The sequence below is a fragment of the Oncorhynchus tshawytscha genome, linkage group LG14 (genome assembly GCF_018296145.1).
Source record: "Oncorhynchus tshawytscha isolate Ot180627B linkage group LG14, Otsh_v2.0, whole genome shotgun sequence".
Classification (NCBI taxonomy): Eukaryota; Metazoa; Chordata; class Actinopteri; order Salmoniformes; family Salmonidae; genus Oncorhynchus; species Oncorhynchus tshawytscha.
The window spans coordinates 56,754,272-56,770,868 of record NC_056442.1 but is presented as its reverse complement, the minus strand read 5'-3'; the positions used below and the strand labels follow the sequence as shown (position 1 = coordinate 56,770,868).

Below are 16,597 nucleotides of genomic sequence, written 5' to 3'. Positions count from 1 at the left end.
AGAGAACAGAGTGATAGAGAGAGAACAGAGAGAGGAGAGAGAACAGAGAGAGAACAGAGTGATAGAGAGAGAACAGAGAGAGAGGAGAGCGAGGGGAGATAAAGAGGAGAGAGAACAGAGTGAAGGAGAGATGGGAGAGAGATAGAGGAGAGAGATAGATGAGAGAGAATGGAGAGGAGAGAGAACAGAGAGGAGAGAGAGAAGGGGAGATGGGAAAGAGATAGAGGAGAGAGAACAGAGTGATAGAGAGAGAGGAGAGCGAGGGGAGATAAAGAGGAGAGAGAACAGAGAGAAGGAGAGATGGGAAAGAGATAGAGGAGAGAGAACAGAGTGATAGAGGAGAGATGGGATGCATCAGATTCATGACTGACCTGCCGGCCGTTCCAAAGCTGGGGTCGTAGAAACTGATGCCATGTTTCCGGGAGCAGCATAGATTCAGGAGGAAGTTGTGAACCAGTTTCCTCACGACCATCTTCCCTGCTTCCTCTGCGTTCTCTGCCATCTGAAGAAATTCAAAACAAGACTCGGTGATGATTGTGAGTGAGAATCATTTAGGGGGCGCTTATATTTGTCCTCTTACACACTTAAATAAGTGTGTAATGGAAAGAGAGAGAAAGAGAAAGAGAGCAGAGATAAAGAGAGATAGAGGGAACTAGTGGACAGATCCATTACCTTGCTGTCGTCTGTGCTTGCATCCACAATGCCATTCCACCTGTAGAGAGATGCAATCTGGGCCAGGAGAGATGGGGTAAAGAAACGCACCTTCTGGGTCTTACTGATGGCTTGTCTCTGGACCACCTACAGCAGAGGAAACACATCGCTGTCACGTGTCCTCCCTTCTCCTGAGCTCCAGGTCACCAGGCTGCTCATTATGACGCACACCAGCGCCCCATCAGCCTCACCTGGAACTCCATAACCTACCTGATGACCTTCCCTAAATCTGTCTCTCTCCCTTTGGTTCTTCCTTCCTGATGACCTTCCCTAAATCTGTCTCTCTCCCTCTGGTTCTTCCTGTCTGATTACCATCCCTAAATCTGTCACTCTCCCTCTGGTTCTTCCTTCCTGATGACCTTCCCTAAATCTGTCTCTCTCCCTCTGGTTCTTCCTGTCTGATTACCATCCCTAAATCTGTCTCTCTCCCTCTGGTTCTTCCTGTCTGATTACCATCCCTAAATCTGTAACTCCCTTTGGTTCTTCCTGCCTGATTACCATCCCTAAATCTGTCTCTCTCCCAATCTATCACTCCCTTTGGTTCTTCCTGCCTGATTACCTCCCATAAATCTATCACTCCCTTTGGTTCTTCCTGCCTGATTACCTCCCCTAAATCTGTCTCTCCCTTTGGTTCTTCCTGCCTGATTACCTCCCTAAATCTATCACTCCCTTTGGTTCTTCCTGCCTGATTACCTCCCCTTAATCTATCACTCCCTTTGGTTCTTCCTGCCTGATTACCATCCCTAAATCTGTCTCTCTCCCAATCTATCACTCCCTCTGGTTCTTCCTGCCTGATTACCTCCCCTTCTATCACTCCCTTTGGTTCTTCCTGCCTGATTACCATCCCTAAATCTGTCTCTCTCCCAATCTATCACTCCCTCTGGTTCTTCCTGCCTGATTACCTCCCAAATCTATCACTCCCTTTGGTTCTTCCTGCCTGATTACCATCCCTAAATCTGTCACTCTCCCAATCTATCACTCCCTCTGGTTCTTCCTGCCTGATTACCTCCCATAAATCTATCACTCCCTTTGGTTCTTCCTGCCTGATTACCTCCCCTAAATCTATCACTCCCTCTGGTTCTTCCTGCCTGATTACCTCCCTAAATCTATCACTCCCTTTGGTTCTTCCTGCCGATTACCTCCCCTTAATCTATCACTCCCTTTGGCTCTTCCTGCCTGATTACCTCCCCTAAATCTATCACTCCCTTTGGTTCTTCCTGCCTGATTACCTCCCCTAAATCTGTCTCTCCCTTTGGTTCTTCCTGCCTGATTACCATCCCTAAATCTGTCACTCCCTTTGGTTCTTCCTGCCTGATTACCATCCCTAAATCTGTCTCTCCCTTTGGCTCTTCCTGCCTGATTACCTCCCCTAAATCTGTCTCTCCCTTTGGCTCTTCCTGCCTGATTACCTCCCCTAAATCTGTCTCTCCCTTTGGTTCTTTCCCCAGGCGTTATTGTATTTGTGTTCCAGTGTTCATGTCTGTACACTACCTGTGTTTCTTGTCTTGTTCTATGTTAATTTATTAAATAAACTCCCTGGACTTGTTTCCCGACTCCCCAGCGTAAACGTTATAACCCCTTAAAGTCTGCAGTTATAACGCATTATAATGCAGTTATTAATACACTATAAATACTGGTCATAAGTATGTACAGCCACCTTATAAATGTCTCCTAATCGTCCTGACAAAACAGCCATTTTCATTCATTACCCTGAAAAGTCACCGAGACAACGAGATTAGGCCCCACCTTAGTCTGCAGAGTAGACAGAATCAGGTTGACAGTGGAGATACGATCCTCCTTCAGTCCGCTGCTTAGAATGTCTGGCAGGAAATCTGACAGACAATCAGATGTTTCATCATCAGACACGGGAGAGACAGGCCTATATTCCTACAGTAGAGATAGGACCCTCCTTCAGACACGGGGAAGGCAGGCCTATATTCCTACAGTAGAGATAGGACCCTCCTTCAGACAAGGGGAAGGCAGGCCTATATTCCTACAGTAGAGATAGGACCCTCCTTCAGACAAGGGAGAGGCAGGCCTATATTCCTACAGTAGAGATAGGACCCTCCTTCAGACAAGGGAGAGACAGGCCTATATTCCTACAGTAGAGATAGGACCCTCCTTCAGACACGGGGAAGGCAGGCCTATATTCCTACAGTAGAGATAGGACCCTCCTTCAGACAAGGGAGAGACAGGCCTATATTCCTACAGTAGAGATAGGACCCTCCTTCAGACAAGGGAGAGACAGGCCTATATTCCTACAGTAGAGATAGGACCCTCCTTCAGACACGGGAAGACAGGCCTATATTCCTACAGTAGAGATAGGACCCTCCTTCAGAGAAGGTAGAGACAGGCCTATATTCCTACAGTAGAGATAGGACCCTCCTTCAGACAAGGGGAAGACAGGCCTATATTCCTACAGTAGAGATAGGACCCTCCTTCAGACACGGGAAGGCAGGCCTATATTCCTACAGTAGAGATAGGACCCTCCTTCAGACAAGGGAGAGACAGGCCTATATTCCTACAGTAGAGATAGGACCCTCCTTCAGACAAGGGAGAGACAGGCCTATATTCCTACAGTAGAGATAGGACCCTCCTTCAGACACGGGAAGACAGGCCTATATTCCTACAGTAGAGAAAGGACCCTCCTTCAGACAAGGGAGAGACAGGCCTATATTCCTACAGTAGAGATAGGACCCTCCTTCAGACAAGGGAGAGACAGGCCTATATTCCTACAGTAGAGATAGGACCCTCCTTCAGACACGGGAAGGCAGGCCTATATTCCTACAGTAGAGATAGGACCCTCCTTCAGACAAGGGAGAGACAGGCCTATATTCCTACAGTAGAGATAGGACCCTCCTTCAGACAAGGGAGAGACAGGCCTATATTCCTACAGTAGAGATAGGACCCTCCTTCAGACAAGGGAGAGACAGGCCTATATTCCTACAGTAGAGATAGGACCCTCCTTCAGACAAGGGAGAGACAGGCCTATATTCCTACAGTAGAGATAGGACCCTCCTTCAGACAAGGGAGAGACAGGCCTATATTCCTACAGTAGAGATAGGACCCTCCTTCAGACAAGGGAGAGACAGGCCTATATTCCTACAGTAGAGATAGGACCCTCCTTCAGACAAGGGAGAGGCAGGCCTATATTCCTACAGTAGAGATAGGACCCTCCTTCAGACAAGGGAAGACAGGCCTATATTCCTACAGTAGAGATAGGACCCTCCTTCAGACAAGGGAGAGACAGGCCTATATTCCTACAGTAGAGATAGGACCCTCCTTCAGACACGGGGAGAGACAGGCCTATATTCCTACAGTAGAGATAGGACCCTCCTTCAGACAAGGGGAAGGCAGGCCTATATTCTCAAGCTTATTTTATTTGTATTATTCTTGTTGTATTTTCTGTCATTTTGAGATGTGGTATGATCCTGACCTTTCATCTCCAGTAGTTGTCCAATAGTAACATTGTCACCAGAGACCAGGAAGGAGAGGGCAAACTGGGTGTAAGCCATGCGGACATCAGGTCTACCCTAGAGAGAGATGAATGAGATCACAGAATACCAGTCATTAGAGATGCATCATTATAACCTCAATCCAAGCCCTGGTTGGGACATAGTTTTTGGGACATAGTTTTTCCTGATCAGCTCAAACGTTCAGGAGGATGACATATTGACACTAAAGACAACTATAAACCAACCGTGGGTTTTCAACGACACCAAAGAGAACTATAAACCAACCGTGGGGTTTCAACGACACCAAAGACAACTATAAACCAACCGTGGGGTTTCAACGACACCAAAGACAACTATTAACCAACCGTGGGGTTTCAACGACACCAAAGACAACTATTAACCAACCGTGGGGTTTCAACGACACCAAAGACAACTATTAACCAACCGTGGGGTTTCAATGACACCAAAGAGAACTATAAACCAACCGTGGGTTTTCAACGACACCAAAGAGAACTATAAACCAACCGTGGGGTTTCAACGACACCAAAGAGAACTATAAACCAACTATAAACCAACCGTGGGGTTTCAACGACACCAAAGACAACTATAAACCCTCATACAGAGGGAGTGTCCCAAACAGCACCCTATTCCCTATGGGACCCTGGTCAAAAGTAGTGCACTATATAGGGAATAGGGTGCCATTTAGGATGGACACAGACACTGACCAGGTCTCTTACCATCTTATCCTTCCTCTTGGCCAAAGCAGACAGGCCTTTAGTGAAGTGGAAGTGGCTGAAGACTTCCCTGGCTGTGTCTGCTCCCTGGGATACCATGGCTGACAGGAAACTCAGGCAGTGACGGACAAACCTGGCCCAGAAGAGACGACAACACTATGTTAGAATGAGACACACCCAAAATCTGTATTTCGTCCAAACAAAAGTTGCTTCATGTTCCAACGTACCTGTGGTTTTCTGAGTGTAGGGAGGTCTGTATGAGTTTCATATAGCTGGAAACAGCCTTCTTTACTATAGTGAATCCCACCATGCTGAAATGAGAGAGATCACTGGCTGTACGCAGCAGAATCATCTCCAAACTCTGGAAAATCAACATCATCTGGACAGAGACAAGGACAATGTAATGTTTAACAGATTAGTGCATGGTGTGTACATATATAGCCTGATTATATAGACTGATTATATAGACTATATATATATATAGACTGATTATATAGACATATATATGACTGATTTCCAGTGAACAGGAGACTGACAGAAGCTGATGCTGTACTCTACATACTTCACTCTCCATCTGCTTGTCTCCCTCCAGCAGTTTGAAGATCTCAGAACACTCCATGGAGATCTTGATGTAACCCTCAACAACGTCATACAGGTCAGGACATGGCAGCTTCTTTGCCGTCGTGATGAATGTATCCAAGCCTGCAGTGCAGAGAGAACATTTGTTGTTCAGTAATGACATATTCAATGACAATACAACTAGCACCTTTGATAATTGACATACACTCTGCAACAAACACACAAACATTAAAACAAAGAGTGAAATCCTGTCACTAAAAAAGTTGAGAACAATACGTTATAGCGCCGTTGTAGGTAGCTAGTAAGCTAACGGTAGCTAATAGCAACACGGCCACTCACCCTTCATTGCCTTGGTCGGCTCCTTCAACATGGCTTTAAAAACAGTTCCATTGAACTCTGCTGTCTCAGATACTTTTCCTTTCTTCGCATGCGTTTTGGACTCATCCACATCTTCACTCGACCGTTTCTTCCCCATCTTGTTTGAGAGGTAAACCGAAAATGCGATCAAATAGTTTTAGCCACCGGTCTTGCTGGCTACACATGTGAGAACCTAAACAGAAATGTGTTCTTCTGTCAATGTGTCCGGGGGAGCTCCATTTCCATGTCACTTTGGTTCCGGGCTGCGCAATCAGTGAGAATTCTCCCTTCACGCTCACGCACAATATTCCTCAAATATAAACCATTCATTCAAATAAAGAAATTAGACTGACAGTCTTGTTTCTTTTATTTCCTCTTCAAGGAGGGATCGTTATTAGAATAACAGAATAATGGTTCAGGAATTGAGCCTGTCATTCCTACCTCATTCAGCTCATTGTAAAGAACATACAGAAAACATGACAGCACTTTATCATTATTAATAAAGTATTGTATCTATCTGAAATGGATATCAAGTTTTGATACATTAAACAGATCATTGACATTAATGTCCATGGCTGATGGCCACTGTGTAGTTTGTGGCGGCAGAGCTGCAGTCTCCCCCCGTCCATCACTGTAGTCTTGCATTGCCATCCTTCCAAATCTGGAAGGAAGCCAGGCAGCCGAGGCTCCCATCACAGGGCTGTTGGAACTGAAAGGCGAGGAGGAGGAAGCCAGGGAGCTGAGGCTCCCATCACTCGGCTGTTGATCCATGTCCCATATGAACTTCAGAGTCACGTCCTTCATCCGCTCCTCATAGACCTGGTCAAACCTTCCCACTCTGGGCCACTGTGAACACGTTCTTCCAGTCCCCAAATTTGACCCATCACAGCACAACCGACAGGTCATGAGTCAGAGTAAGAGCATTATAAATGGTTTATATGCAGTTCATTTATAATCCGTTCCCCCCCCCATCTCTGGCCCATAGTCATGAAGCATCTCATAGTAATCTTATTCATTATGATCTCAAAGTCACAACTGATCCTAGATCAGCATTGCTATAGAGACGCTGTGTGAATACAGGGTCAAGCCCATAGTCATGAAGCATCTCATAGTAGATGTGCTGATCTAGGATCAGCCCCTTTTTTGAGCATGTCCTCTGGTATGAACTCATAGTTGGCCTTGAGGTCGTGTTACATGTTTTACAACGTGTATTTTTTTAAACTGTCATGTTGAAGTCTGCTTCATTCAGGTCCCCCTCCAGGAAGTGGCTGATCTTCAGGTCCTGAGAAAAAATAAATAAACATGTTCATTAAAGATGAAACCCCTGCCTGAGGTTGCACTATTGGTTAGAGCCTGTAAGTCAGCATTTCATTGTAAGGTCTACACCTGTTGTATTCGGGGCACGTGACAAATAAACTTTGATTTGATTTGGTGAAGGCCACTGCCCTGAGGTTGGGGGAGTGGTGAAGGCCACTACCCTGAGGTTGGGGGAGTGGTGAAGGCCACTACCCTGAGGTTGGGGGAGTGGTGAAGGCCACTACCCTGAGGTTGGGGGAGTGGTGAAGGCCACTACCCTGAGGTTGGGGGAGTGGTGAAGGCCACTACCCTGAGGTTGGGGGAGTGGTGAAGGCCACTACCCTGAGGTTGGAGGAGTGGTGAAGGCCACTACCCTGAGGTTGGGGGAGTGGTGAAGGCCACTACCCTGAGGTTGGGGGAGTGGTGAAGGCCACTACCCTGAGGTTGGGGGAGTGGTGAAGGCCACTACCCTGAGGTTGGGGGAGGGTGAAGGCCACTACCCTGAGGTTGGGGAGTGGTGAAGGCCACTACCCTGAGGTTGGGGAGTGGTGAAGGCCACTACCCTGAGGTTGGGGAGTGGTGAAGGCCACTACCCTGAGGTTGGGGAGTGGTGAAGGCCACTACCCTGAGGTTGGGGGAGTGGTGAAGGCCACTACCCTGAGGTTGGGGGTGGTGAGGCCACTGAGTGAAGGCCACTACCCTGAGGTTGGGGTGGTGAAGGCCACTACCCTGAGGTTGGGGGAGTGGTGAAGGCCACTACCCTGAGGTTGGGGGAGTGGTGAAGGCCACTACCCTGAGGTGGTGGGGCCACTACCCTGAGGTTGGGGGAGTGGTGAAGGCCACTACCCTGAGGTTGGGGGAGTGGTGAAGGCCACTACCCTGAGGTTGGGGAGTGACTACCCTGAGGTTGGTGAAGGCCACTACCCTGAGGTTGGGGTGAAGGCCACTACCCTGAGGTTGGGGAGTGGTGAGGCCACTACCCTGAGGTTGGGGGAGTGGTGAAGGCCACTACCCTGAGGTTGGGGAGTGGTGAAGGCCACTACCCTGAGGTTGGGGGAGTGGTGAAGGCCAGGGGGGAGTGGTGAAGGCCACTACCCTGAGGTTGGGGGAGTGGTGAAGGCCACTACCCTGAGGTTGGGGGAGTGGTGAAGGCCACTACCCTGAGGTTGGGGGAGTGGTGAAGGGGAGTGGTGAAGGCCACTACCCTGATGTTGGGGGAGTGGTGAAGGCCACTACCCTGAGGTTGGGGGAGTGGTGAAGGCCACTGCCCTCGACACATATGCAATCCCCTGCTTGTCTGGAATCAAATCCTATTCCCACAGTACTTCTACACACTATGTACTGTCACATTTCATGTCCCTCCTTATTAATAAAAACTGGAAAATTAGGCAAGAGATTCGGGATAGGCAAGCCAGGCTGGTTGGATGACTCTAGACATCGAGATGTCTTATATGAATGATGTCTTTAATCTACCATCCCCTGCCAACCAGTGGTCCAAAAAGTCCTCAAAGCTCTTTGGGGTCTGAAACATGACCCAGTCAATACACCAGCGATAATAGGAAAATCACATTGCCCTTTGAGTTCCGCATGACATAGATGATCTGGGAAAAGAACAAGAGGAGGCATTTACTATAAATGTACAGCCCTGGTCAGATGTAGCGCACTAGCCTATGGGCCCTGGTCAGATGTAGTGCACTAGCCTATGGGCCCTGGTCAGATGTAGTGCACTAGCCTTTGGGCTAGTCAGGGAGTTCCCCCCCCCATATACTCCAGCCATGGCATCATCTCCAAGTTGTTGGGATAGACATCACCCACCTAGAGGTGATGATGTGCTCTGTGGCCAGATTGTTCCTGCAGGTCAGCATCATGAAAGGTCATAGATCTCCTTTTTTATTTGACCTTTATTTAACTAGGCAAGTCAGTTAAGAACAAATTCTTATTTTCAATGACGGCCTAGGAACAGGGGGTTAACTGCTTATTCCTCGGCCTATGGGCCCTGGTTCAGATTTTCAATGACTAGCCTATGAACAGGGGATGTTAACTGCTTATTCCTGGTCAAATTAGCCTATGGGCCCTGGTCAGATGTAGTGCACTAGCCTAGCCTATTTAGTGAGCATTTCTACTTTGCCAAGATAATTCATCCACCTGACAGATGTGGCATATCAAGAAGCTGATTAAACAGCATGATCATTACACAGGTGCACCTTGTGCTGGGGGACAATAAAAAGCCACTCAAATGTGCAGTTTTGTCACACAACACAATGCCACAGGTTCCTCAAGTTTTGAGGGATCGTGCAATTGGCATGCTGACTTCAGGAATGTCTACCAGAGCTGTTGCCAATGAACTGAATGTTGATTTCTCTTCCATAAGCCACCCCCAGCATTGTTTTAGAGGATTTGTCAGTACGTCCAACCAGGCCTCGTGTAACCAAGCCAGTCCCAGACCTCCACATCCGGCTTCTTCACCTGCGGGACCGTCTGAAACTCGGACAGCTGATGAAACAGTGGGTTTCCACAACTGAAGAATTTCTGCACAAACTGCCAGAAACCGTCTCAGGGAAGCTCATTATGGGTGCTCGTCGTCCTCACCAGGATTTTGACCTGACTGAAGTTCGGCGTCGTAACCGACATCAGTGGGAAAAAGCTCACCTTTAATGGCCACTGGCACGTTTGACAAGTGTGTTCTTCAAGGACGAATCTTGGTTTCAATTGTACCGGGCAGATGGCGTTGTATGGGCGAGCGGTTTGCTGATGTCAACATTGTGAACATAGTGCCCCGTGGTGGCGGTGGGGTTATGGTATGGGCAGGCATAAGCTACAGACAACAAACACAATTGAATTTTATTGATGGAAATTTAACTTCACAGAGATACCGTGACGAGATACTGAGGCCCGTTGTCGTGCCATTCATCCGCCGCCATCACCTCATGTTTCAGCATGATAACACACAGCCCCATGTCGCAAGGCTCGGTACACAATTCCTGCAAGCTGAAAATGTCCCAGTTCTTCCATGTTCTGCAGACTCACCAGACAATGTCACCCGTTGAGCATGTTTGGGATGCTCTGGATCGACGTGTACGACAGCGGGCTCCAGTTCCCATCAATATTCGGACAGCCATTGATGAGGAGTAGAACAACATTCCCACAGGCCACATTCAACAGCCTGATCAAGTCTATGCGAAGGAGATGTGTGGTGTTGCATGAGGCAAAATGGTGGTCACACCAGATATCGACTGGTTTTCAGATCCACGCCACTACCTTTGCTTTTTAAGGTATCTGTAACCAACAGATGCATATCTGTATTCCCAGTCGTGTGAAATCCATAGATTAGGGCCTAATTAATTCATTTCAATTGACAGATTTCCTTATATGAATTGTAACTCAGTAAAATCTTTGAAATTGTTGCATGTTGCGTTTATATATTTGTTCAGTGTACATATTTGTATTTGTATTTATTATGGATCCCCATTAGTTCCTGTCAAGGCAGCAGCTACTCTTCCTGGGGTTTATTATGGATCCCCATTAGTTCCTGCCAAGGCAGCAGCTACACTTCCTGGGGTTTATTATGGATCCCCATTAGTTCCTGCCAAGGCAGCAGCTACTCTTCCTGGGGTTTATTATGGATCCCCGTTAGTTCCTACCAAGGCAGCAGCTACTCTTCCTGGGGTTTATTATGGATCCCCATTAGTTCCTGCCAAGGCAGCAGCAACTCTTCCTGGTGTTCAAACACATTTTAAAGCACTTACATAACTCATAAAACAAAGATAAAACAGTTCATATAACATTTATTACACCACTACATATCTACAATACAAAATGTATAACAACAATGTATACAACAATATTACAATCTACACTACCGTTCAACAGTTTGGGGTCACTTAGAAATGTCCTTGTTTTCGAAAGAAAAGCACATTTTTTGTCCATTAAAATAACATCAAATTGATCAGAAATACAGGGTAGACATTGTTGATGTTGTAAATGACTGTTGTAGCTGGAAAAGGCAGATTTTTTAATGGAATATCTACATAGGCAGACAGAGGCCCACTATCAGCAGCCATCACTCCTGTGTTCCAATGGCACGTTGTGTTAGCTAATCCAAGTTTATCATTTTAAAAGGCTAATTGATCATGAGAAACCCCTTTTGCAATTATGTTAGCACAGCTGAAAACTGTTGTCCTGATTAAAAAAGCAATAAAACTGGCCTTCTTATGACTAGTTGAGTATCTGGAGCGTCAGCATTTGTGGGTTCGATTACAGGCTCAAAATGGCCAGAAACAAAGTACTATCTTCTGAAACTCGTCAGTCTATTATTGTACTGAGACATGAAGGTTATTCCATGCGAGAAATTGCCAAGAAACTGAACATCTCGTACAACGCTGTGTACTACAACCTTCACAGAACAGAGCAAACTGGCACTAACCAGAATAGAAAGAGGAGTGGGAGGCCCCGGTGCATAACTGAGCAAGAGGACAAGTACATTAGTGTCTAATTTGAGAAACAGATGCCTCCGGGATGTTGGCCTTCTAGGCAGAGTTGCAAAGAAAAAGCCATATCTCAGACTGGCCAATAAAAATAAAAGATTAAGATGGGCAAAAGAACACAGACACTGGACAGAGGAACAATCTGGTTTGTGCTTAGGGGAACAATAATTTGTTTTTCAACAGGACACTGACCCAAAACACAAGTTTGGACACACCTACTCATTCAAGGGGTTATCTTTATTTTTTAAATTATTTTCTACATTGTAGAATAGTAATCAAAACATCAAAACTATGAAATAACACATATGGAATCATGTAGTAACCAAAAATGTGTTAAACAAATCAAAATATATTTTAGATTTTAGATTCTTCAAAGTAAAGATTGTCCTGTTCAGCCTGGAGGTGTGTTGGGTCATTGTCCTGTTCAAAAACAAATGATAGTCCCACTAAGCGCAAACCAGATGGGATTGCGTATCGCTGCAGAATGCTGTGGTAGCCATGTTGGTTATGTGTGCCTTGAATTCTAAATAAATCACTGACAGTGTCACCAGCAAAGCACCCCTACACCATCACACCTCCTCCTCCATGCTTCATGTTGGGAACCACACATGCGGAGTTCATCCGCATCTACTCTGCGTCTCACAAAGACACGGCGGTTGGAACCAAAAATCTCAAATTTGGACTCATCAGATCAAAGGACAGATTTCCACCAGTCTAATGTCCATTGCTCGTGTTTCTTGGCCCAAGCAAGTCTCTTCTTCTTATTTGTGTCCTTTAGTTGTGGTTTCTTTGCAGCAATTCAACCACGAAGGCCTGATTTACAAAGTCTCCTCTGAACAGTTGATGCTGAGATGTGTCTCTTACTTGAACTCTGTGAAGCATTTATTTGGGCTGCAATTTCTGAGGCTGGTAACTCTAATGATGTCACACCCTGACCTGAGTATTCTTTGTTTTCTTTATTGTTTTGGTTAGGTCAGGGTGTGACATGGATGATGTACAGTATGTTTTTTTTTTGGACTGTCTAGGGGTTTTGTAGGTTTTTGGGGTTGGTTACTATCTAGGTGTTTATATATGTCTATGTCTAGTTGTCTGTGTCTGCACATTTGTAGTATAGCTTCACGTTCGTTGTGTTATTTGTAATTTGTTTCGTGTCCGTCTTCATTAAATGTATAACTTGTATTCAAATCACGGTCTTGGTCTCCACCATTAGACGAACGTGACAAATGAACTTATCCTCTGCAGCAGAGGTAACTCTGGGTCTTCCTTTCCTGTGGCGGTCCTCATGAGAGCCAGTTTCATCATAGCGCTTGAAGGTTTTTGCGACTGCAATTTTCCAAATTGACTTACCTTCATGTCTTAAAGTAATGATGGACTGTCATTTCTCTTTGCTTATTTGAGCTGTTCTTGCCATAAAAAGGACTTGTTATTTTACCAAATAAGGCTATCTTCTGTATCCCAACACTGCCTTGTCACAACACAACTGACTGGCTTAAACCCTTTAAGGAAAGAAGTTCCACAAATCAACTTTCAACAAGGCAGACCTATTCATTGAAATGCATTCCAGGTGACTACCTCATGAAGCTGGTTGAGAGAATGCCAAGAGTGTGCAAAGCTCTCATCAAGACAAAGGATGGCTACTTTTAAGAATCTCAAATAAAAATATATATTTGTGTAACATTTTTTTGGTCAAATCAAATCACACTTTATTTGTCAAATGCGCAGAATAAAACAAGTGTATACTTTACCGTGAAATGTTTACTTACAAGCCCTTAACCAACAATGCAGTTCAAGAAGAGTTAAGAAAATATTTACCAAATAAACTAAAATAAAAATGATAAAAAGTAACACAATAACATAATAACACGGCTATATACAGGGTGTACCGGTACCGAGTCAGTGTGCGGGTGTACAGATTAGAGGTAATTTGTACATGTAGGTAGGGGTGAAGTGACTATGCATCGATAATAAACAGTGAGTAGCAGCAGTGTAAAACAAATGGAGTGGGTGGGGGGGTCAATGTAATAGTCTGTTTGCCATTTAATACTTGTTCATCAGTCTTATGGCTTGGGGGGTAGAAGCTGTTAAGGAGCCTTTTGGACCTAGACTTGGCTCTCCGGTACCGCTTGCCGTGCGGTAGCAGAGAGAACAGTCTATGACCTGGGTGACTGGACTCTCTGACAATATTATGGGCTTTCTTCTGACACCGCCTATTATATAGGTCCTGGATGGCAGGAAGTTTGGTCCCAGTGACTTACTGGGCTGTACGCACTACCCTCTGAAGCTCCTTACGGTCAGATGCCGAGCAGTTGCCATACCAGGCGGTGATGCAACTGGTCAGGATGCTCTCGATGGTGCAGCTGTAGAACTAACTTCTATGTTACCCTGTTTATCAAAAGTGTTGGAAAACAATCTCTCTGGTATGCAATCTGGTTTCCGCTCAGGTTACGGATGTGTCACTGCAACCTTAAAGTTCCTCAATGATGTCACAATTGCCATTGATTCTAAGCAATGTTGTGCTGCTATTTTTATTGACTTGGCCAAAGCTTTTGATACGGTAGACCATTCTACTCTTGTGGGCCGGCTAAGGAATATTGGTGTCTCTGAGGGGTCTTTGGCCTGGTTTGCTAACTACCTTTCTCAAAGAGTGCAGTGCATAAAGTAAGAAAATCTGCTGTTTCAGCCAATGCCTGTCACCAAGGGAGTACCCCAAGGCTCAATCCTAGGCCTCACACTCTTCTTAATTTACATAAACAACACAGCTCAGGCAGTTGGAAGCTCTCTCATCCATTTACAGTGTATACAGATGATACAGTCTTATACTCAGCTGGCCCCTCCCCGGATGTTGTGTTCAACGCTCAACAACAAAGCTCTTTCTTCGTGTCCAACAAGCTTTCTCTGCCCTTAACCTTGTTCTGAACACCTCCAAAACAAAGGTCATGTGGTTTGGTAAGAAGAATCGGGCCCTCATACCACCCTCATGGAGTCTGTTTCTGACCGTTTGAGCAGACACATGCACCTCCTGCTGGAGGTCATTTTGCAGGGCTCTGGCAGTGCTCCTCCTTGCACAAAGGCGGAGGTAGCGGTCCTGCTGCTGGGTTGTTGCCCTCCTACAGCCTCCTCCATGTCTCCTGAAGTACTGGCCTGTCTCCTGGTAGCGCCTCCATGCTCTGGACACTACGCTGACAGACACAGCAAACCTTCTTGCCACAGCTCGCATTGATGTGTCATCCTGGATGAGCTGCACTACCTGAGCCACTTGTGTGGGTTGTAGACTGCATCATGCTACCACTAGAGTGAAAGCACCGCCAGCATTCAAAAGTGACCAAAACATCAGCCAGGAAGCATAGGAACTGAGAAGTTCCCTTTTTTGGGGGTGTCTTGCTAATTGCCTATAATTTCCACCTGTTGTCTATTCCATTTGCACAACAGCATGTGAAATGTATTGTCAATCAGTGTTGCTTCCTAAGTGGACAGTTTGATTTCACAGAAGTGTGATTGACTTGGAGTTACATTGTGTTGTTTAAGTGTTCCCTTTATTTTTTTGAGCAGTCTAGATTGGTAGGTAAGGGTGCTCTTGAGCGGCAAGATGTTCTTTACCATTTGGCCATCAGATTTGCCACCAATGCTTCTTATAGGACACATCACTGCACTACAGAGTACTCCTCTGTAAACTGGTCAACTCTGTATACCCGTCGCAAGACCCACTGGTTGATGCTTATTTATAAAACCCTCTTAGGCCTCACTCCCCCCTATCTGAGAGATCTACTGCAGCCCTAATCCTGCACATACAACACCCGTTCTGCCAGTCACATCCTGTTAAAGGTCCCAAAGCAGACACATCCCTGGGTCGCTCGTCTTTTCAGTTCGCTGTAGCTAGTGACTGGAACGAGCTGCAACAAACACTCAAACTGGACAGTTTTATCTCAATCTCTTCATTCAAAGACTCAATCATAGTCACTCTTTCTGACAGTTGTGGCTGCTTTGTGTGATGTATTGTTGTCTCTACCTTCTTGCCATTTGTGCTGTTGTTTGTGCCCAATCATGTTTGTACCATGTTATGTGCTGCTAACATGTGGTGTTGCTGCCTTGCTATGTTGTCATGTGTTGCTGCCTTGCTACCATGCTGTGTTGTCATGTGTTGCTGCCTTGCTCTGTTGCTACCATGCTGTGTTGTCATGTGTTGCTGCCTTGCTGTGTTGTCATGTGTTGCTGCCTTGCTGTGTTGTCATGTGTTGCTACCATGCTGTGTTGTCATGTGTTGCTGCCTTGCTGTGTTGTCATGTGTTGCTGCCTTGCTGTGTTGTCATGTGTTGCTGCCTTGCTGTGTTGTCATGTTGTTGCTGCCTTGCTGTGTTGTCATGTGTTGCTGCCTTGCTGTGTTGCTACCATGCTGTGTTGTCATGTGTTGCTGCCTTGCTGTGTTGTCATGTGTTGCTGCCTTGCTGTGTTGCTACCATGCTGTGTTGTCATGTGGTGCTGCCATGCTGTGTTGTCATGTGTCGCTGCCTTGCTGTGTTGTCATGTGTTGCTACCATGCTGTGTTGTCATGTGTCGCTGCCTTGCTGTGTTGTCATGTGTTGCTGCCTTGCTGTGTTGTCATGTGTTTGTTCTTAAACTGACTTGCCAAGTTAAATAAAGGTTACATTAAAATTAAAAAATAAAATACTTTTTGAGCATGTGGGGACACATGCCAATTCTTTTCAGTCTCCTGAGGGGGAAAATATTCCATATGTGTTATTTCATAGTTTTGACGTCTTCTCTATTATTCTACAGTGTAGACTGTATCTACCTCAACTACCTCATACCCCTGCACGTGGACTTGGTACTCCGTGTATATAGCCAAGTTATCCCTTCTCATTTTTCTCTCTGCATTATTGGAAAGGGGGAAGGGCCCATAAGCAAGCGTGTCACCGTTAGTCAACCCGTTGTTTAGGAAGCATTTACACATCCAGTAGGTGGCGCACTGTGGTATTTGACAGAA

The 16,597-nt window shown here is 45.9% G+C and overlaps 1 protein-coding gene across 2 annotated transcripts in view; it reads right to left on the bottom strand.

The window, feature by feature from the left end:
- Window positions 1-6,083, bottom strand: part of urb1 (URB1 ribosome biogenesis homolog) — a 53,904-nt gene extending 47,821 nt beyond the window's left edge. For both annotated transcript variants that reach the window (XM_042297716.1, XM_042297717.1), the window contains exons 1-8: window positions 5,819-6,083; window positions 5,463-5,602; window positions 5,128-5,279; window positions 4,904-5,033; window positions 4,148-4,244; window positions 2,458-2,543; window positions 673-798; window positions 372-502 (exon numbers count right to left, since the gene is read on the bottom strand). In XM_042297716.1, coding sequence (XP_042153650.1) covers window positions 372-502; window positions 673-798; window positions 2,458-2,543; window positions 4,148-4,244; window positions 4,904-5,033; window positions 5,128-5,279; window positions 5,463-5,602; window positions 5,819-5,954 — 998 coding nt within the window. In that variant the 5' untranslated portion in view covers window positions 5,955-6,083. The remainder of the gene's footprint in view (window positions 1-371; window positions 503-672; window positions 799-2,457; window positions 2,544-4,147; window positions 4,245-4,903; window positions 5,034-5,127; window positions 5,280-5,462; window positions 5,603-5,818) is intronic.
- Window positions 6,084-16,597: the final 10,514 nt, after the last annotated feature.